At 31.9% G+C, this 22,548-nt stretch overlaps 4 protein-coding genes across 4 annotated transcripts; all 4 read right to left on the bottom strand.

The window, feature by feature from the left end:
* Nucleotides 1–5,932: 5,932 nt before the first annotated feature.
* LOC132315079 (non-specific lipid-transfer protein 1-like) lies at nt 5,933–6,927 on the bottom strand. Its single transcript, XM_059813836.1, has one exon. It carries the CDS (start codon nt 6,851–6,853, stop codon nt 6,380–6,382), a length of 474 nt encoding a protein of 157 aa, XP_059669819.1. The 5' UTR covers nt 6,854–6,927; the 3' UTR covers nt 5,933–6,379.
* Nucleotides 6,928–10,421: 3,494 nt separating this feature from the next.
* Nucleotides 10,422–11,442, bottom strand: LOC132313404 (non-specific lipid-transfer protein 1-like). Its single transcript, XM_059812152.1, has 2 exons — nt 10,960–11,442; nt 10,422–10,646 (listed from the first exon to the last, which is right to left on the bottom strand). Exons 1-2 carry the CDS (start codon nt 11,304–11,306, stop codon nt 10,637–10,639), a joined length of 357 nt encoding a protein of 118 aa, XP_059668135.1. The 5' UTR covers nt 11,307–11,442; the 3' UTR covers nt 10,422–10,636.
* A 3,803-nt stretch (nt 11,443–15,245) lies between these two features.
* On the bottom strand, nt 15,246–16,306 carry LOC132313403 (non-specific lipid-transfer protein 1-like). The gene is made up of 2 exons (XM_059812151.1): nt 15,838–16,306; nt 15,246–15,462 (listed from the first exon to the last, which is right to left on the bottom strand). The coding sequence occupies exons 1-2, from the start codon at nt 16,188–16,190 to the stop codon at nt 15,453–15,455; spliced, it is 363 nt and encodes a 120-aa protein (XP_059668134.1). The 5' UTR covers nt 16,191–16,306; the 3' UTR covers nt 15,246–15,452.
* Nucleotides 16,307–20,160: 3,854 nt separating this feature from the next.
* Nucleotides 20,161–21,070, bottom strand: LOC132313402 (non-specific lipid-transfer protein 1-like). The gene is made up of 2 exons (XM_059812150.1): nt 20,626–21,070; nt 20,161–20,405 (listed from the first exon to the last, which is right to left on the bottom strand). The coding sequence occupies exons 1-2, from the start codon at nt 20,970–20,972 to the stop codon at nt 20,396–20,398; spliced, it is 357 nt and encodes a 118-aa protein (XP_059668133.1). The 5' UTR covers nt 20,973–21,070; the 3' UTR covers nt 20,161–20,395.
* Nucleotides 21,071–22,548: the final 1,478 nt, after the last annotated feature.

Below are 22,548 nucleotides of genomic sequence, written 5' to 3'. Positions count from 1 at the left end.
ACCGCCTTCACGGGCTTCACCGTCGGCAACCATAACCTCTTTACTCTCGGCACCATCACCAGCATTCCAGAACCAAAATATTTCATCGCAACTGTAACGCAATGTTAAGTCAACGCGTCTCATGCGACGTCAATCATCTTCTTCCTCTAGATCGCCGATGTTCTCCTCACCGCCGACCGCCTCACTACAACAGTTTGTTGAACGCGACTCACCCCAACTAGTCCGAGTCCCGTCTCTGCTAAACCGAGTCAGGTCATTCGATTTCTCTCTCTACAGATCTAAACAGCCCGAACCATCACCTCTAGCCGTGGGCATAGTCGGAGAGGGCGGTGACGGTGGTGTAGCCGGAGTGTGATGCCGCGAAGGCGTTGAGGATGATGGCGGTGATGTGGTGGGAGAAGGAGTGGAAAGGTGAAGTATTTTCCAATCTATAATCCATATGAACTTATAAACACATACACATACACATATATACATTACATATATATATATATATATATATATCCACTTCTTTCCGGCAATCATCCACCACCGGAATCACTCCGGCACCGACCTACCCTACCAATCTCTGCATATATTTTTAGTGAAGGGCATTATTATACTTTTGAGTTAATAAATGAATGGTAGTTTTGTAATTCTACATTGGTCAATAAGGTTAAATATGTAATTTCAGATATTAAAAAAGGTCAAATTGACCTTCTACTGATTTTTTCAGGGTGACATCAGCACACACCATCAGATGTTTAAAGGCGGGGGGGCAATTTGGTACGAGTGTAGGTGGAATATTGAAATCAAGAGAGGATGTAGGTGAGATATAGTCAAAAGTCAGGGGATGTAGATGGAAATAACTCATGAATTTATTGTCAATAGCAACAGGCAAGTCGTTTAGCACTACATCCTTGCTTCTCAAATAGAGGTTAGAAGTTCAAGCCTCGGAGGTACCAAATGAACTCACTTTAAGCTCGACCTAAATATTTGTCAAATACATAAAAATTACCTAATAAAAAAAATATGAAAAATGATATTTTTGACAATTTTTTCGTACCGATAAAAACCGACTTTCATGTGGCAATATACTAATCGCAATACCAAGTCTCTTATGACATATTAAATGCCAATACGTTTTTTTTAGACAAAATAACCCTTTTCTCTTGATTTCCTTTTCTACTTCTATTATATCTTTTCTCTGTTTACAAGTTACTCATATGTAAATATTTTTGCTTAAAATTCCTTCTCTTTATAAAATAATTTTTCCATTAAAAAACTTTGTTGCAAGGAATGAAATTTTTGTCTTTTGCTATTATCTTCAACTATAGTTTTCACCCCAAGAAAGAAAAAGAGGAAGAAAAAAAAAAAATTTGGGTTTGCATATCTATTTCGTTTCTCTTTTCGTCATCTGGAATTTTTTTTTTTTAGATATCAAGAACAATAATTGAGAATTGAAGTATTGGAGTTCTTGGATTAACTGTCTCCATGACTCATCTGGAAAGAGATAAAAATAGAAAGAGTTTAGAGACGGAATACATATGAATATATATATGTATATATATATAGAGAGAGAGAGAGAGAGAGAGGGGAGGGGATGAGAAGATTTGGGGGCGTGGGTGAAGAGGAGAGACGCGTGTTTGTTTCTATAAAGGGCTCCATTAATTACAAGATAACACTTGGACATTAAGAAGGAGCCGGTACTAAGTAATTTTTTTTAAATCAGGTGAAATAGCGTGCTCAAAAAATATATATTTTACAAACCTAATTCAATTGTTTAGCAAAACGAGCACATGCTGAAATTTGTGACCATCCGTTCTGTCCATAGTGATTAATGCTTACCAGTTAAATCTAATTATGGTGCCGTTTGAAATTTTTTTTTTAACATTAATCTTATGAGTTATGAAAGTAAAAATTGAGTGATTATGAGTTATGAAAGTAGAAATTGAGTGCTTTCTTTCACGAGTTTTTTACTTTTAGATTACCAACACAAAATAAAATATACGATGTATATATTGAGAAATTAGTATTTTCATTCTTTTATTTATATAAAAAAGGAGTTTGAATGTTAAGTCGATTACATACAATAAAGATTGTTTTCAAATTTAATTTTAAATGAAAAAATTAACATTAACTCTTTAGTTCTGCAAATTAAGAGATATAATTGACTGCATTCCGCTTTGAGTAGAACTTAAAAAAAAAAAAATTCTTGTGATCACAGTTAATAACAATATTCAGTGTACATGAAATATATACTATAGGTATACCTACCGGGGTAAAAAAAATGATGTAGATATAAGTCACACACAGCTTCGTACACGGCCCTACATGGCATCTGGGTCTTGTGAATTGTGATTAGCGTAATTTGAAGTCAAGGTGATCTGATCTGGTTCTTTAGATTTTATTGCATAATCATCATAAAAAGTTGATTTGGTAAATCACTGTGGAGACCAGCTGGTCAATTGAATTGTGAAAATATAGATTTTAAGTTTGAAGTCCTATAACAATTAAAGTTGGCTAATTGATCTGGTAAAGTTGGCTAATAGAATCATGAAAATATACATAATTGTAGCCAAACTTAGATATGGTGAAGTCCTAGGTAATCCAATATTATTTACACATTACCGATTCATTCAAGACAGTATAAAATATATATAGGCCAGCATATATTCATTATAAGAGATATACTATTAAATATCATATGGTCACTACAGGAAACCACTTAGTAGATGACAGACTACATGCGGATCCACAAGCCCATCCTTATTTAGATGTTCCCATTTAAATTCACTTTTCCATCCTGTAACACAAATAATAACCAATTTAATCAAAATTTAGTGTTAGGGAAGCTTTACAGACATGTAAGGCATAAGCCACTTGCCTATTGAAGAATGAATGATAAGGCACTTACATTGTCACCACAATTACTAATTTAGCTGTTGGAAAATTAGGGCATTCTTATTTATAAATCTATTCAAATAATCATATTTCGATGTAATTTAATCAAAAATATTAATTATTCATTTTTATCACTATGGAATCATATTAGAGTACAAATAGTATGAAGTGGTACGCAGTACCGCATGATCCAAAAGCCTTTATAACCTTTTAATGTGTAGTTTTATTGAATTATAAAAAATTTCAAGATACAATTATAGTGTGTGTGTGTGTGATGAAAAGACAGTCTAAATGAAAAGTTATCATAATCAAAAGGTATATTATTTTCACACCTTTTTCAAATAGAGATAACTTTGAGTGTTTTAAAAACTTATTTAATTAATAGAAACATAACAATCTCCCACAAATTTTTAAAACTTCTAAATTTAAGTATATATACCAAAAAATTAATTAAAGAAATTGAATACTGCGTAAGAGGTGCAATAGTCTTTCTTACTTGAACTTGCACTTAGTTTTAACTTCTTTATATGAGGAGCCAGTTTGGAATTGCTGTGAGAATGTTTAAAATGCTTTTGATAGTAGAGCTGTTATAAAAATGCTGTCAATAAAATGCAGTTAAGCGTTTGGTGACACATTGTATAAAGCACTTTTTATACTTGAAACACTTTTAAATTTGTTTGGTAATAATATTACTTAAAACACTTTTATTATTAATTTTACTATATTACCCTTGCACTAAACATATACTAATTCCCTAATATTAAATATGATAAAATTTTATTGAGTTCAATAATTTATAAAGATCAACTTGTATTGTTTTCTTTTCTTTTTTTCTTTTTTTTTAAATATCACATATTTTGTTTATGATATCGAATTTGTACTAAGCACTAAAATATAAATGAGTTAAAACATATTTTAATGATAATTAATTTGTATCTAATTTGGGATCTTCCAGTAATAAATTAAACAAATTTGTTCATATGCTATCTAATAATGAAATTTAATAATATAATATTTTGCAATATAGACACATTTCATAAAATAAAACTTAACACTTTAACCAAAATTAATAATCGTATTACTTGTTATTTAAGATAATAGTATAAATGTATTATAGTTATTTTAAAAATAAATTAAAAATTAAACATCTAACAATTATATAATTCAGAGTTCCAAAATAAACTGAGATTGGAAGGCAACTAGAGTCCCAAAATAAATTAGGATTTTACTTTGTTACAGAGTCCATATTGTTTGCTATTTGTTTGTAGAAGGGATACAATTGTATCTATAAAAAATATAAAGGAATTAAATTATCTAAAAGAAAAGTAGTTACCTAAAAATATGGACCTTTACCATAACGCGATTTTAAAAGCTGCGATTCCCAACTTCACTTAATTAAACACGTTTTTTTATGCCTAACCTCTACCATTTATAAGATTTTTTAAAATAAAAGTACTTTTCACTAGTAGAGAAGTAATCCTAAACACCCACTTATAAGTCTTAAACTCGACCCCTTTAATCTTATTTCAATATATTATACAAACTTATAATTTAGTTAGCGACATAGCACTATTAATGACCACTTGTTAGTATCCTAATTCTCATGAGAATTATTAGAAAACAACCCAATTCAAATAGTTGCAGCCTCACAATGACTTCCACTTAGGTGAGTCTTCCAAAAGTATACGTGACCGATACCTTAAAAGAGTTTGTTTGTCTTATGCTCATTTAGCACAACGCCCTTCCTAACGTCACTTTAAACTGTAGTAGTGCCATAGGAATGAGTATAAGAGATTCTTATGAAAAACCTCTGAAGTATAGTGTTGTAATTAAAAAGTTACGCAATATGACTTGTTTTTACCCATTAAACGATTTTCAATCACAAAGGATGAATTACTTCGCAAGGTAACTTCTTTGGAACAAGCCCATCCCCCTCTATACTTTTAAAAGTACTATCCTAAAACATAAAGACTTTGAGCAATCGCCTGCAATTGATATATAGTTCACGTATATTCCCAGGTAACCAGGTAATAGCATAATATCACGTAAGTTTTGTTCTAACCTATGAAAAAATAGATCAAGTACAGAAAACATTCCGAATGTATATTTCGCGTAACACTTTTATCTTCTATTTAAAAAAATACACAAAAAACACCCATATTCTTTTAAATTTGTGCAAAAACAACCCTCAATAAAAAATCTGACATAAAGTAATGTTGTAATACCTATTTTGCCCTTTTATTCTACTGAAAATGCCCAAGCGGGTGTGTATGCTAATAATCTCATAGTATAGGGGTGTTATGTATACATTAACTATATTTAGCTCACTTTTTATGTTTTTTTCACCTTTTCGAAAGAAAAAAAATTCTCTATGTATTTTCGATAACAATGTATTATATTTCGGTATTATCTCTCTAAAAATAAAAATAAAAAAATTGTTTTCACAATTATCATATTAATGTACATTATATTATATGGAATGAAAGCCTTGTTCCTTCTATAATTATTATAAAAAAAAAATCCTAATGTACATTATATTATATGGAATGAAAACCTCGTTCCTTCTATAATTATTAAAAAAAAAAAAAAAAAAAAAAAAAATTCCCAATTAAAACTTTAATATAGTTAACATTTTTCATTAAATATATAATTAAAAAATCAAATTAAAGATACTTATCCATTATATATAAACATTATACATTTAATTTTTTAAACTTTAGAATTTGCAATAAATTTTCACAAATATAGATATAAAATTATTTACATAGCAACAAATAGGTGTTCAATTTATACCCCTATAGTATGCTTACAGTGTATCACACCCCTCATGTATTAAATGACTATTTTCGTCATTTCATAAAATGATACATTTTTTATTAATATATAAAATGTGTATATAAGGGTAATTTAGTCAAATTATAGTTTAATGTGTCGAGAGGGACCAATTTACATCCAATTGAAACTTTAAGGGTGTTTTCTCACTGTAAGCATACTCTTTTTTTTATTTTTTTATTTTTTCCCCCCCTGCACTTTACATGAAAAAACTAATCACACAAAGTTAAAACTTTAAACTTTTGAAATATGTTACTATTTTATTAATTTGGACACTTATTTTATATTTGCATACTGTAACGCATGTAACCTAGATCTTCTTTATTTGCTGCCATGCAAATTTCGAATTCCACAACTATGTTATTTATTCTTATACAGTTTAAGAAGATTATGAGAGTATGATGCATGTGACAGGAATTGGACGGGTTTTGTGGGGAGTTTAATGTATTTTTTTTTATAAATCTATTATGAAAGGTCTTTAGTTTAATGGTATAATTTGAAAGGAATGTTGGAGTTGTAATATGAATAAAGTGTGAAGTACTTAAATAAAAAAAAAAAAAAAATTGTTTCTAAAATATCACGAGTTGAATACATCAAAGGAAAAGGAATATTTTACCATTATATTAAAACCTTTTCCAAATAATTGGGAGTTATAAAAGATTATTTAATTAAAAAAACATAAGATTAGCATCAATTTATCTAACCAGAATATATATAGAACATTTAAATTTGCTACACAACTGTATGATTGCACATGTAAAATAAATGAATGGAGAGATGTGTACTTGGAGCAGTCGGTGGTTTTGCTGATAGAGGGAATTTTGGCACCGCATAATTTTAGGACTTTGAAAACAAAGCCAATGTCCATAGTGGAGATGGCACCAGTAGCTGATTTCAAGCACTTGCAAGCGTCCTGTCTTTGAGGCAGAGTAGTTTGTTCGAAGCCGAAGAGGGTTTTAACCCCAGTGCAGCAAAACTGCGACGCAACCGGATAAGCCACGGTGGCACCACACGGAGCCAGGTAAGTAGCCACTTCACCGCATGTCACAGCAGCAGCTGCTTGGGCTTGTGGCGCAGCCACCACCATGCACATGACCACCAAAACAGCCACCTTAAGCATCCTCCCTGAACTAGCCATTCACGTAGTACCAAAACCCGAAAACAGGAGTACTGTATAAAAGCAAAGAAGAGAGAACCTAACCAATCTCAGAATTAATCTTGGCATTGGGTATATATGTATGTGTCTGTGTGTAAAAAGTTTCTCAGGTGTGGTGTTTGTATATATAGAGAAGTACTGGTGAGTGTGGACAGAAGGGAATAGTGGGCATTTGAATTGTTTGGCCACAAGTTTAGGCTCCATTCAATGCTTTCATGATTCCTAACTGAAAAGGCTCTAGATTCTATACCACTTCTCATTACAAATTAATTGATTGATTCTATATATATATATATATATATATATATATATTCTTGTTTTGAAAGTTGCTATTTTACTCTTTCAATTATTATAAAATTATAAATCTGAAAGTAAATTAAATTACCAATCTTTAATTACAAACTAACAGCCCATCGTTTGAATCTCCTAATCTGCCACAGTTGGTAAGTAGTACAGTAGTTAGTCAGTTGTGCATTATTTTAAGTTAGTCAATACGTATATTGATATTAATGCTTGAAACAAAAATAGTCATCCCACTAAATTACTAATTGAGAGTAATTAATGGCATTCTTGTGAAGTTGTACATGACTGAATTTATTTTAATTTGCTTAAAATTAAACAAAAGATGTGTTAATTAGCGCACGACCAATTTTTCAATTTCTTGGATCATGTTTTCCTTCGTTTGTTTTTCATTCCTTTCAATTTTCTAACGTGACTTGTAATGGCCTTTCTAATATAAAGTTTGCTGATAGCATCCAATGCATATATATATATATATATATTCGAAAAAAATAGGCTAGCGTTGATCAACACGGCAGCAAATAAAATGAGTGTACGCGCAGGATAGACGATAGCCATTCACTGGTGCCAACTCAATTAGGTGAGTGAGTTAGGTGCATTAATTATGAACATGGGCAAATTACTTCACAACTCTTTATTTCATGAGTAATCTTAGCATGTACTTTTCATGAATGTCATTTACAAGTAATTTCTTTCGTTTAATTGCAATGGCTTCTTTATCTCGATCTTCAGGGTCTTAAGCATCTCCTTTAGAGTGATTTATTGTCGGATGCTTTGCCCCACAAGGCCTTTTCGGATCAATTTGTCTACAAATATGATTCGGATTACCGCCAAAATATTGTCTGCGAGATACACATGGTTCCGATCTCTAAATGCATCCCAAAATCTATGGTAGTGTACTGATGTTCGCGTGATACTCATTAGTTTACGTGCATTAAAGTCACAAAATTAAAGAGTATATATATTGCACAAATTGTTACCACTAGTGAAAAAAAAGGATGGTGGAGATTTATTGAGAACAAGAAATTGGATTCTAGATCGAAATGGATATCAAATATTTAAAATCTGATAAATAGCATAAATCAATTTACACAATGAGTGATAATCTTGCAATACATTACTAAACATGGACTAAGCCAATTAAGTGTGTTAATATTGTAATATATATATATATATATATATATATATATATATATATATCTATAATATTTAAGGCGGAATTCAGGAATTGTCAATAAAGTGGGTTAATATTTGTTTGGGTGGACTAATAGTAATAATTTTATTTTATTTTATTATTATTTTTTTTTGGGTTGGGGTAAAATAAGGTATAGTAAATTTTTTTTTTTTTTTTTGGGTGGGCTTGAATTGGATTTAGCCCACCCAAGCCCACGGATCCGCCAGTGATAATATCTATATTCAATTAAATTTGGAGAGAGGCCCATCAAAAGTTAATTCCTACTCCATTTTTCATCAATCGGAGAAGCTCCACCTAACAGGTTCACAAGTCCAATTAATCAGCTTTATTGAATTACCAAAACATGAACTTGATAAATTCTTGGGACCAGATATTATTAAACTGCACTATCCCAATCCTCCCCCCTTTATTTTCATGCTGTGATTAGAAAATGTTCACAAAGTAAAAAATTATTAAATGATCCAAATTATGTTATTGATCGGACAAATTCACACAATTCAATATGTTAATTTTATCTAACTTTTTAATTATGCAAGAATTTGTAATTGACGCGATCATCACAGGGTCTCAAGCCCTCCAATAATTTCTCCCACAAAGTGAGTCCAATAGTTGCAATCACGCCGCTGGAACTTACCAGTCGGTAAAAATTGAAAAGGCAGATAGCTTTCACAGAAGCAGTAGTTGATTTATTTATTGATTAACACCTGCCTAAATAATGGACAGGGTCCCATTTTTCTGTACAATAGAGAGCTATTATTGTAATTTGTACGGTCTCCTACAGGCATCCTACGGCTGTGATTCCTCCAAACATCATCAAAAAGTATCCACGTGGTTCTCTTGTTGGTAGTACATATAATGTCCATTGAATACATTTATGTGGTTCTCATGTTCTGGTTGGTCCATCTCCATCAAACATCAAATCTAAGATTGTACTCGGAGTTCTCCGAAAAATTTACAACGGACATTATGTAACTTTTGCCGACCCTACAAATGAGCAGAACTAGGAGTTCACTTATTGTTTTCACACCATAAAGATACATACTATAATAAACAAATGTGTGATCAAGTAAACCAATTGATTTTGTATTAAGCAAAGAAAGAAAGTTTAAAGTATTTAGCATTAAAATTACTTGCCTTCTAAAGTGCTTTATCTATTAATTAGGGATGTTTAAGTTTTGTAATAAGGGACTATTCTCTCATGTTGTGAGGGGCTTAGGATTTTTATTTACGGTACACGTGTGTGTGCGCCCAATAATCTTTTCTTTCAAAGTTATCTTAGAGTTTTTCAATTATCTTTTTACTTAGTCTCTTTAAAATTGTTGTTGAACAATCTATTTTTTTTTTTTTAAATTGGTATTTACACACACATACTTCTACTGAAATTCGAACTCCTTACCTTTCTTTGAAAAGTAAGAGCGCGACACCGCTAAACGGCAATTGGTTTGTTGTTGTTGAACAACTTAGGCTAATTTTGGTGTAACGAAAAGAAAATAAAAGAAAAGAATGGTAATGAAGGGAGACAAGAATGTGTGTGGGGGGAATGAAATATTGGAAAGAAAAGAAAGAAAAAAAAATTATAAAAAAAAATTAGAGGGATACAATAAGTTATGAATAGTATGTATATTTTGTTATTTACCCAAAATGAGAAAAAATAGAAGAAAAGACTTGTATATTTTAATGAAACTTTGTAAATATTAAATTTACCTTTATTTATAAAAGACAATATCTACTTACAATATATATATATGATTGTAAATTCATTTAATTAAATAGTTTTATTTCATTTTTTTCTCTCAAACATGATTATTATAATTTTTGTTACTTTCCTTCTATAATCAATAATGTATTAAACACGATAATTAGTTAATATTGTCGTCTACTTTTTAAAGTTTTTTTCTTTCCTAATTAATGTTGTCATTTCTTTTCGTGTCATAGGTATTTTAAATGTGTTTGGCAACACATTTTAATTCACTCGAATTTTTGAATAGAATTAAATTTGTAAGTTTTGTATTATAATTTATCCTTAATTAGTTTGAGAGAGAAAGAGACAGCGAGTAAGTATAAAGTGGGATAGCTAGATTCATTAGACATAAATATAATCAATACACCGGTCACACTGCATACAACGACCAAACTACATTGACACACTCTCCTATTAGAAACTGGAGGGAGGGTCGCTCTAGTGGACCCCCAGAAGGACTCAGATGCCCGTCTTTATTCATACAGTACGTACTTGGATCCAGTGGCAGTGGCTCGCTCGTGCATCAACCTCACTGCACCCTGCAACACAATAACAAAACCAAACCAAAACAGATGCAACTAATCAGCAATTAATTAATACTTCAAAAAAAAATATATATATATATATAGAGAGAGAGAGAGAGAGAGAGAGACGGTTGACACACTATCTAGCTAGCCACATTCTACTAAACAATAACGCGGCATTAACATAGTACTTCCACTACACAGTTAGTCATTGTAAGGGTACTGTAACTTTAATCACCTGTTTTAATGTTAATTATTAAAGTACTTGTGAGTTAAAAAATATAACTTTAATATTTATATAATTGTGTATAGAAATAATAATATATACTTGGAGCAGTCGGTGGAGGGGCTGATCTTGTAGGGAATGTTGACACCACATTTTGCAGGGAGGCCAGAAGCATTAGCCATGTTGATGCCGGCGATACCGGTAGCAGCTGATTTCATGCATCTGCAAGCGGTCTGGCGGTCGGTCGTGGTGCTAGCAGCGCTGTAGAGGGATTTAACCCCGCTGCAGCATGGGGCTGGGACGGCACCACCGCTCCTCAGGTAGCCGAGGCACGGAGTCAAGCTTGTTACCACCGTACCACATGTCATGGCCGCCTCGGCCTGAGGTGCAGTCACCACAATGCACACGAGTACAACGCAAGCCACCTTAAGCATTGCTGAGCTTGCCATTGTAGTAGTAGTAGTAGTGGTCACTGCTTTCAGAAAACTCGAAAACTAGACTGTTTAAAAAGCAAACAAGAGATGAAAGAAGTCTCCGAAATTACTACTATATGTGTTGCTTGTGCTGTCGTGTGTAGAAAGGTTGTCATGTGGTGGTGTTTATATAGAGAAGTGGTCATGAATGTGTGGATATGAGACTACCTGTTGTGAGGTGGGTGGTTGGGCTCAATTCAATGCTTTAATCCCTGAAAACGTCTAATTGAAATCAAGACGTACCTCTCACTTGAAATAAAGTTACCATTTTTTTTTTTTCTTGTTAATGAGATATTACTTCTCCCACTTTAATTGTCACTTTCACTTTAATTGTCACTTTCGAAAATTATGACTCGTATGTTTGTGAGTTACATGTTTGTGAGTCACCGTTTCCAAATGTGACAATTAAAATAAAACAGAAAGAGTAAAAGATGTGTTTCACGGCCATTCACAATGTAATTCAAGTAGCACCAACTTCATTTCATAATAGATGAAATGAGTTTAGCATCACTTGAGGTAGATCTTCCTTCTAAAAAGGGTAGTACGATAAGTGAGAACCCCACTTCATTAATTTGATTGATGAAATTACCAAATTGTGGAAGCATTTATCTTTTCTTATTTAAAGATCCACCTTTACCAAATTGCTCAATGTCTAGGCCTTGGAGCTGACATACTTTTTGGTGCAATAATTCGACCAATTTAAAACACCCAATAATCAATATTCATTAGCTTTGCTTATCATATAAGTCATTTCCTAAGTCAAACTCCATTGTTCAATGTCTTTTTTCTTATTTATCGAAAAAAAAAAAACAGTCTTTTTTGCTTGTTACTTTTTTTTTTTTTTTTTTTTTTTTTTAAGAGCAACCTATTTTCCCCTGAATTTTTGTTTGCGGTCAAAATGGACTTGGATATATTGAGCTAATTTTTGGTAAATATCTTAATTTAATTATTAGGATCTTGTCATATGTTTTTTGTGATTTTTGTAGATTATTGCTTGATGGGCTCTGTTTCATATATTTTCTTCAATTAAAAGTATTTGTACTTGCAAATCTTTTTATTATTATTCTCATTATTAATCAATAATACAATAGAGTTTATTTTTGGGTTTGTTAGGAACTTAGGATACATGTGAGTCTGTATGTGTCAATTCAGCTCTTCCTTCTGCTATAGCAGCTCTATATATTCTTGTAACATGAAAATATGCTATTTCCACCATATTGTCATTGAAAAAAAAAATTATGAATTCTTAGAAGCAAATAAAACATGTAGAAAGATGAAACTTGCATAGATAGGTAGTACTGGCGCATGTCCTTTAAAATTTATAAGGATTTGCTCGAAATGACCATAGATTTCCATAATTTGGAACTCATTTAGTAGTATAAGAAATATTAAAAAAAGAAAAAAGAAAAAAAAGAACCATATCTTAACAATGGTTAACTTCCAAGGATTTTGTTTTACTTCGTTTTTTTCTGAATTTTCACTACGTACTCTGTAGCCTTCAATTAAGCTCATTGATTAAGACCCCACCAATAAAACTTGATCACCGAATCCACCTATATAATTTGATTGATTATTATGATTTATGAGCACGAGCTAGCCATTTCATGTGAAATTGTCTTTAACACCCCCACGTGCATTTTCAGAATCTTGTTTTCATTATATATTGAACACCTGCCCTTTATTGTTGAAGAAAATTAATTACAAACAATGACATGTAAACTACCTTTAGAAATCCTTTTTCCATTATTTAGAGGTTACCGAATAATTTGATTCATTTTTTTGGATTATTACATATATATATATATATATATATGAACTTAAGGACTCATATTTACTATTTAATTGAGTCAAAGTTATAATCTTTTGTAAAAACGAAGTTAATGAAAATGGTAACGTGGACATAAAAAAACACTAATTATTGTCCAATTTAACATTTCATACTATTTTTGGGGATCACTTTTATGCATATTAGTATCACTTTTATGTAGGTAAGTATAATTTTTGTTAGAATTGATGTAGAAGCCTGCAGCATGCTGAATGAAATTCCAAATGAGGTTGCTGTATGGACATTTGAAAAATAAGTGGTCCACAGATTCTTCAGCTGATAGGCAAAGGTAACATGCATTGGTATAGTGTTTCTTCTGCATTGGTTTAGTATCCAATGTTGCTAATCTCTCCTTGAGGGCAAGCTAATATATGATTGTTGAGAATAGGAGATATTGAAAACAGATTTGAAATTGCCAAGTGGAACAATTTACATTCTTGAAAAGCAGTTGTGGTGTATTAGAAAATGTATAGGTGCTGTATCATGTTTTGCTATCTTCTTTGGTGATCCTGTGGCAACACTTTTTGTCATAGCCCTTGGCTTGTAATGTCCTTAATAGACCTATTGTACATTCTCCTTTTATTTATCAAAGCTTACCCTTTTACCTAAAAAAAAAGTATAATTTTTGTGCAAATCATATTTGCATGCACAAAAAGTAATACATGACATGATCTGCACAAAAAATGATACTTGCATCCATAAAAGTGACACCTTTATTTACAAAAATGATATATGAAAATAGTAAGAGTAATTTGAAAAATCAAACAATATTTTTTCGTACTCATATCAACATTTTAGTCAATTTTATCTTTTTTGAAAGATCGTGACTTTACTCCTACAAATGATAAATATGGGTCCATAATACCATGTATTTATAATAATCCCTTAGTTTTAACTTTCTCTCACTCTCCATCTATGTTCCATCTTTATTTTTTTCCGATATTTTAAATCCCATATTTCCATCCATGTCCATCAACAAATCAATGAATTCTTTGTTTTTATTTTTATTTTTAACCTAACAATAACAGAAAAAAGAAGCTAAAAAACAAAAGATTAGGCTCTATGGGTTGCAAAAGCAGTGAGCCAGACATCCCATTGCTTGAAGATGTGGAGAAAGTATAAATATAAAAAGTACGAGGGAGAGAACTAATTAAGATGTCTCTTTTTCTTAGATGTGCTTTGTAAAACACACACACCCACGTCAAAAAAAAAAAAAAATTTTAGATGGTGTAAGATTTTGGAATTATTATATATAAATGGTGTTAATGACTCATATTTATTATTTAATAGAATTAAAGTCTTATAATTTTTAAAAAATGAAATTGACCAAAATGCTGACGTGGATCCGAATAAACACTATTTACCTTCATTGAGGTACCACTTTTAGGCACATAGGCACGGAAAAATCACTTTTTGTGCATTAGGTACCACTTTTGTTTTGTGCATAGAGATACCACTTTTATTTACATAAGTATCAGTTTTTGTGCATTAGGTACCACTTTTTTGTTCAACACAAAAAGTGGTATCTAATGACGAAAAGTTGTATATGCATGCACAAATTAAAAGTGGTACATATGTGCATAAAAGTGGTACTTCAATGAGAGTAAACTGTGTCTTTTAGGCACATAGGCACGGAGAAATCACTTTTTGTGCATTAAATACCACTTTTGTTTTGTGCATAGAAGTACCACTTTTATTTACATAAGTATCAGTTTTTGTGCATTAGGTACCACTTTTTTGTTCAACACAAAAAGTGGTATCTAATGACGAAAAGTGGTATATGCATGCACAAATTAAAAGTGGTACATATGTGCATAAAAGTGGTACTTCAGTGAGAGTAAACTGTATTTTTTCATATCTTTATTTTTTCGAAACTATAAGACTTTAACTCTATAAAATAATAAATATAAGTCATTAGCATCATTTTATACGTAATAATCCCTTAAGACTTTAGTTTCCTGAAGCTTTTGAATGGAATTAAATTTTAAACTATTTTCTAAGTACACGCTCCATATATGTGTGTGGTGTGTATGTAATTTTTTTTTTTTTGTTTTGTAACAATAATAGTTAGCTTGAGAGAGAGAGAGAGAAACAAACAAACAAAGACTGGGATAGATTCATTAGATATAAAAAGATACAAAGGTCACTGCATACAAACACCAACTACATGACACACTGCTATTGGAAACTGGTGGGTCGCTCAACTGGAAACCTACGAGGACTCGGGTGCCCATCCCTTATTCACACACTATATACGTACTGGAATCTGGTGGCAGTGACTCACTTGTGCATCAACCTCAGTGCACCCTGCAACACAATAACAAAGCAAATTAATCAAACATATAATCTGCAATTTATACTTCATATATATATATATATATATATATATATTGACTGTTAACACATGCACTAGCTAGCCACATACTAAAGAGTAACAGTACTGCATTAACTTAGCATGTCCATTACTACGTTAGTAACTGTACTATAAATTTTTTGCTATAGATTTCTGGCAGCTTTGAGTTTATTTCCATTTTCATATAAACACTACCATATACATATTTATGAACATGCTACAGCACAATACAGGTGTTGTATTACATTGGATGGTTCACAGCATAAAAATGTGACTGTGCTGTAAAGCAGCAGATCCCAATATGTGTGTATATGTATAAAGAGATTTACTTGGCGCAGTCAGTGCTGGGGCTGAACTTGTAGGGAATGTTGACACCACATTTTCCAGGGAGGCCAGAAGCATTGGCCATGCTGATACCGGGGACACTGGTAGCAGCTGATTTCATGCATCTGCAAGCAGTCTGGCGGTCAGTTGGGGTGCTAGCGGCACTGTAGAGCGACTTAATCCCGCTGCAGCACGGGGCTGGCACTGGACCACCGCTCCTCAGGTAGCCGAGGCAAGGGGTCAAGCTCGTTACCACCATACCACATGTTACGGCCGCCTCCGCTTGTGGTGCAGTCACCACCATGCACATGAGTACTACCACACAAGCCACCTTAAGCATTATTGCTGAGCTAGCCATTGTAGTACTAGTGAGTTACTATGTACTTTCAGAAAACTCGAAAACAAGACTTTTTAGAAAGCAAACAAGAGAAGAGAGAAGTGATCTGGGCACTTGCTATATGTTTTTTGTGTGATCTTTTGTAATTAAAAAGGTTCTCAGGGGTGGTGTTTATATAGAGAAGTGAGCATAAATGGGGCTTGTTGGTTGTGAGGCTAGTGGTTGGGCTCAATTCAATGTTTTAATCCATTGATATGATTCTACTCTGAAAAGTTTTAATGAGTTCAGGACGTACGTCTCACTATAAATTAAGTTACCCAAAAAGGCTTTTGGATCCTCTGTTGTTGGGAGTCTCCATTGCAGTCTGCGGCCGAAAGTTTTAACCACACAAACTAATGTATTGAAAAACGAAGTGACTATGTTTTCAACACAATTGTGCCTTAAAAATCTGTTGAATTTTAAAATAAATGTATTTTACATTACGTAGGACCAGAATCGAGTTTCACAGTGGAGTTTTACGTAGGACCAATTATTTCATTTAACGGGTGAGATAAGAGCTAAGTGCGAGAGACCCACTTTATTAATTTGACCGATGATATTACAAAAATTGTGGAAGTATTTGTCTTCAGGATTTCATTACAAATAGGTTTTTTTTTTTTTTTTTTTTGGGGGTAACATTTCTTTATAAATAGTTGTAGTTACAGTAATATTTTATTAATAATAATAGTAACTAATAGATAACATAAAATAACATAATTCGTAATATCTAAACTTTGCAGATTTGAAGTGGTTTCGTTTCTTTATTGTAAGCTTCTGGTTCGCTAGGATACATGGGAGTATATATAAATATAATAGGTCAATTCAACTCTTCCTTTTCTGGGTAAGAAAAACACGGGAGAAGTTTCAAAAGGCTCAACAGCAGCTCCGTATATCCTTATAATCCGAAAGTATGCTATTCCCCCTTTATTGCAATTGATAGTAATAAAAAAATGAATTTTTAGAGCTATCCTTCAAAATTTTAAAGGATTTACTCGACCGTTTCATCTCCATAATTCAGAACGACCTAGTGATAAATGATATATTCCTGTCTCAATAAAAAAATTTCATTTTTGGAATTTAACTTTTTTAATTTTTTTTTTAAATATATATTTTTTTGTTTTGTTTTATAATTGTATTAGTGGTGAATGAATTATTAATTTTATCTCTAATGGATCTACAGTAATGCTGATTTACTTTTTATTTAGGGTTAAGTGCAAAAAACCTCTCTAAAACTATTGTTCTTTTGCAAATAACTCCCCAGAACTAAAAACTGCCCTCTGAACTATTAATTTGTTACAATTAAGGACAAATTTATCACAAAAGACTATTTTACCCTTTCTCATTAAAATTTTCATTTCTTATTAAATTATTTTTATTATCTTTCTCTTATATAAATATTAATTATACTATTTACCTTAATTTTATTTTTAGTATCAATATATCATAAAAATGAAAAAAAAAATAGATAAATAGAATTGTAACTACCATTTTCTAAATTGATTAACTTATTATTAAAACTTTATTATTTATAATAAAACGTATTATAACCAATTTAAACATTTTTATTGTAAAAAAAATATCATATTTTTCATACAATATGTAGATGAAAAATTAATAAAATACTTTTGAAAAAAATACCTTCTTTTCATGTAATATATTCATTAAAAATAAAAAAATTAATTAACTTTTTTAAAAAAAATTGTACTAAAATTTTTTATTTAAATAATTCATTAAAAAAATTAAAGGTAAATTTATGCAAATTTAATGAAAATTATCTCATCAAATTAGTATGAATTTTTTCATAATTTATTTAGATAAGAAAAATATATTAAATTTAATTCAATAAGAAGGGGTATTATGGTCATTTAATGAAATATAGTATAGTTCTTGATATATGTTGCAACAAAATGAGATAATTTAGGGGGTTTTATGCTCAAATTATAGTTCAAGGGGATTATTTACAAATTCAAACATAATTCAAGAGAATTTTTTGCACTTGACCCTTATAGGTTTAATAAAAGAAAGTTAAATGGATAATAATAGTAATACATTGACTATTCAATATATATATATATATATATATATTTGAACAGAGGAGTATTACAAAAATGAGAACCATGTATTAGCAATTGTTAACTTCAAGGACAATTCCGGTAATCTAACCCTCAATTAAGCTCATTGATTAAGAGCCCCACCACCAATAAAACTTGATCACCGAATCCACCTACATAATTTGGGAAATTATGATGAGCACGAGCAGCTAGCCATTTCATGTGAAATCATTCCTCCCATGCATTTTCAGAAACTTGTTTTCATGATTTATTGTTGAAGGAAATTAAATATAAACAATGAGATGAAAAATGCTGTCCATCTTTATCTGATTAAAATTGTTTACCACTTCTACCTTCTTCCAATACTGTCCTTACTATTTTCGCAATTTTAGCAACATTTTAAATCCAATGTCTCCATCAACAAAATATTTGTTAGTTGAGATGTGTTGTCTGTCTTAAATTTTGTGTGTGTGGGTTCGGCCATTTGGCTAAGATGAAATCATAAATCATTTCATCAACGAATCAACGAATTCTTCAACCCCTTTCTTTTTATTTTATTTTTTTTGTCTCTCCCTTTTGATAAAAAAAAATTCACACATTTATTTGTCTTTTACATAAAATTAAGCCCTTACAATTTATATTAGAAGATAGAAGAGATCCCACAAACTAGATAATCAACAACATCAATCAATCTCAAGAAAATTTAATCTTCCTGAAATCCAAATAATAAATATTGGGAGATTTGTTTTATACAAATCTTAACGCATTACCGTTCAGGAAAAAAAAAAATTCTAAACACTATGAATTTTAATATGCAACATCTCTCCACATTATTTGTGATTTCAGAAAAGATAATCAATATTTCTAAAGTTGTGTAACGTTTATTTTATTTTAAGTAAAAATTAAAGATAAAAAAGTTGCCTGACTCCAGGATCGAACGGTATTTTTTTTTTTTTGAAGATGTGGAGAAAGTATATTATATATTATATAGTATTATGAGGGAGAGTATATATAGAAATCTATAATGGAAATCGTCATCACGATTTTGCACAGCCTGCATGGATGTTATGGAACTGCAGAATTGCAAATAAATGTCCACGCTAGATGATAAAAATTACTACATAAATCAACTTCACATCATTTCCTTGAAAAACAGATGAATATGGTAACAGCCCTATTAAATTATTATTATTATTATTATTATTTCCTTGAAAAAAAAAGAGAGCTGCAGTGGGTGTGTTTGGACATTGAAAAATATGTAAAATGTTAGTGGAGCAATGCTAATTTAACGGAATGTTCAAATATCTCCCGAAATTTATTTATCACATAAATATCTTTGCACTTGTGTTGTGTCTTTATGTGATAGATAGTTTGTGGTTTTTCATATTTTTGGGAACTCTAAAATCTGTTTAATTAGTACTACGTAATTACTATATAAAAAAAAAAATCAATTAATTAGTCTTCTTAGTTTGGTATTGCCCAAGTGTTGTACCTCGTAATTAACTGCTAGATACCAACTTTTCGGTGCGTAGTTATGACAGTTCGTACAACCAGTGGCTGCAAATTGATTACCTGTCGATATAGAAATGGACAACACAATTATTAATCAACAGTTACTCTACCATAATTTTTTCACTCCCTTCCCTCCGCGTCAATCTTCTCATAATTGTAAATATTCATTGTCTTCGAACCATTTATATCCATCCATATTCATTATTTAGTAGTTCCTCTAGCCAGCAAGGTCACCAATGTTGTTTGGGACTTAATCATCCATCATTGATCTCTTGATTTACAGACTAATTTTTTGTTTAATTTATATATTATGAAAATTAGTTGACGGAATTTTAAAGGTGTTTGTGCGTATAGAGAGAGAGAGAGAGAGGAACACACACACATATATATGCAATCTAATGGTAATACTGGAATAGCATAGATATTTCTTTTATTACATGCAACAACTAGCTTAATGATACATTTATAAAAATATATATATTATGTCTATAAGACAGACACGGAAGAAGCTGGTAATTAACAAAGACTCTCAACTCTCAAGTGGGACCCCTGCTGGAATCAACACTGATCTTATTCTCATGCTACTATATCGTCCTCAGCTTTAAATTTATCCTCTCGTCAAGCTCACTTGACCCTGCAATATCAACCAACACAAAACCAAACCAATTTAGTGGACTTTGAAATCTTATAAGTTGTACAAAATTATTTAGTGTCTAATTACAGTCGATTCTAACTGTTTTGATGTGAGGTTTTGACGGTCATTTTCCACTCACATCAAAACAAACAGTGAGAATCATTATTTATTATGAATCTACTAAGAAAGAAAGAAGAGAGTATGGAGTGTAGAGGTGTACTTGGAGCAGTCAGTGGAGGGACTGATCTTGTAAGGAACGCTGACACCACATTTTCCGGGGAGGCCAGAAGCTAAAGCAGGTTTGAGGCCTGTAATTTTACCAGAAGCAGACTGCAAGCACCTGCAAGCGGTCTGGCGATCAGGTGTGGTCTTAGCCGCGTTGTTGAGGGATCTGATACCGTTGCAGCAATTCGCCGGAACGACACCACCGTTCCTCAGGTAGCCGATGCACGGGGCCACTGCGCTCTGCACCGTACCGCATGTCACAGCTGCTTCCGCAAGCGGTGGTGCAAGTGCTACCACCACCATGCACACAAGGACCACACATGCAACCTTTAGCATTGCCATCTTAACTAGTTAGCTACTAACTCTTAATTTGCAAGTACACCAGAGAGAATTGTAGTGTATTGATTTGAATGCTGATGAATTGAGTGTAAAAAGCATAGGAGGGGTGGTGTTTATATAGGCAAAATATGTGAAGTGTGAACTGCAGATAGTGTGTGAGAGCAGTTGGTTCGCTGGGCTTTTAATTAATTCTATGATTTGATTGGGAGTTCCGTATTTCCATTCAAGGACCAAGTGTAATACACGAATGACACGTCTCACTACATGTTTAAATGCTTTTAGAGCTAGCCAACTATATTTTACATGTATATTAATGACCAAACCTTTATTTGGTCCCACTTCAAGACTGTCATATCTAGGCTAATTCTGGATCTATCTGTCACCAATTCTTACAAAACCTTCAAGTGAAAATCAAAATATCCACCCTTCTTGTTCTCTTTTACCGACCAAAGTATTTAAGAAAATCTTTAATGTGTCGGGAGTGCAAATAGCCAAGGCTCGAGGAGCATTGATAAATTCAATTGCTTAAATGCCGCATGTTAGAATGTACCTAATTAAAAAATTGGTTCAATAATTGAGGATGAAATACCTTGATGACTATTTATATATATATATATATATATATATAGTGCTAACCTCTGATCGATCATCGATCATGTCCAGTGTACTAAGACTTTGAAATTCAACCTTAACCATGTTCGTGCATGCTATTACTATATATATTCAAGCCACCATCAATGAGGAATACTTCAAAGGTTGAGGACCCCTTAGATAGAGGGTCACGGTCACCACTATCCAAAGGTCACAATGAAGTAGTATGGCAATGTGATGGGGTTTATGCTTGAACATGATATATATGCGTTCTAACACGCGGTCACGAATTGTTTGGTTAATATCAAGTTAGTCACTTAAATTATTGTGATAGTAATGTCAAAAATTAAGTAAATACCTCTTCCAATACATCCATTTTTTAAAATCAGATTGTATAACCTTTATAAGTGCCGGCAGGAAGAATGAAGAAAAAGAAAAAAGAAATTTATTACGGTTAAATTTCACTAACTCTCCTTTAAGTTTGGTCAAATATCACATTGAAACACTTTTTGAAAATTAGTATCATTTAGGTTCAATTTTACTTTTTCATCACCGACACCGTTAAAAGATAAAAAATATTAGGGTTAATTTCACCTAGACCTCCTGAGGTTAGCGCATATTTCACCTAAATGAAAATTTGATTTTTAGCGACCACTTAGACCCCAATTTGATTTTTGGCCTCAAACACATGCGAATTGACCTTTTTACCCTCAAAATTTTAATACTACAAAATATTTTTAATTTTAAATGGCATAAATGCCCCTCTTTCATCTCTCTTGTCTGCGTTTGCAGACCCACCCCCTTCAACCACCAACACACCACCTCAAAAAGTGCATAAACACCCACAAACCACCACCTCTGTAATCAATCAAACAAACCAAATCTTACCCCCAATCACAACCCCACAATTAATGCCCCAGTCACAAAATCAGACCATGTAATCAACAATCCACAAGCAAAAAAAAAAAAAAAATTCAACAATCCACAG

Source organism: Cornus florida, unplaced genomic scaffold (genome assembly GCF_030987335.1).
Source record: "Cornus florida cultivar Cherokee Brave unplaced genomic scaffold, ASM3098733v1 CherokeeBrave_3.0.0_Hap2_Chr06, whole genome shotgun sequence".
Lineage (NCBI taxonomy): Eukaryota > Viridiplantae > Streptophyta > Magnoliopsida > Cornales > Cornaceae > Cornus > Cornus florida.
The sequence above is the reverse complement of the archived record's forward strand: the minus strand, read 5'-3'. Positions and strand labels throughout refer to the sequence as shown.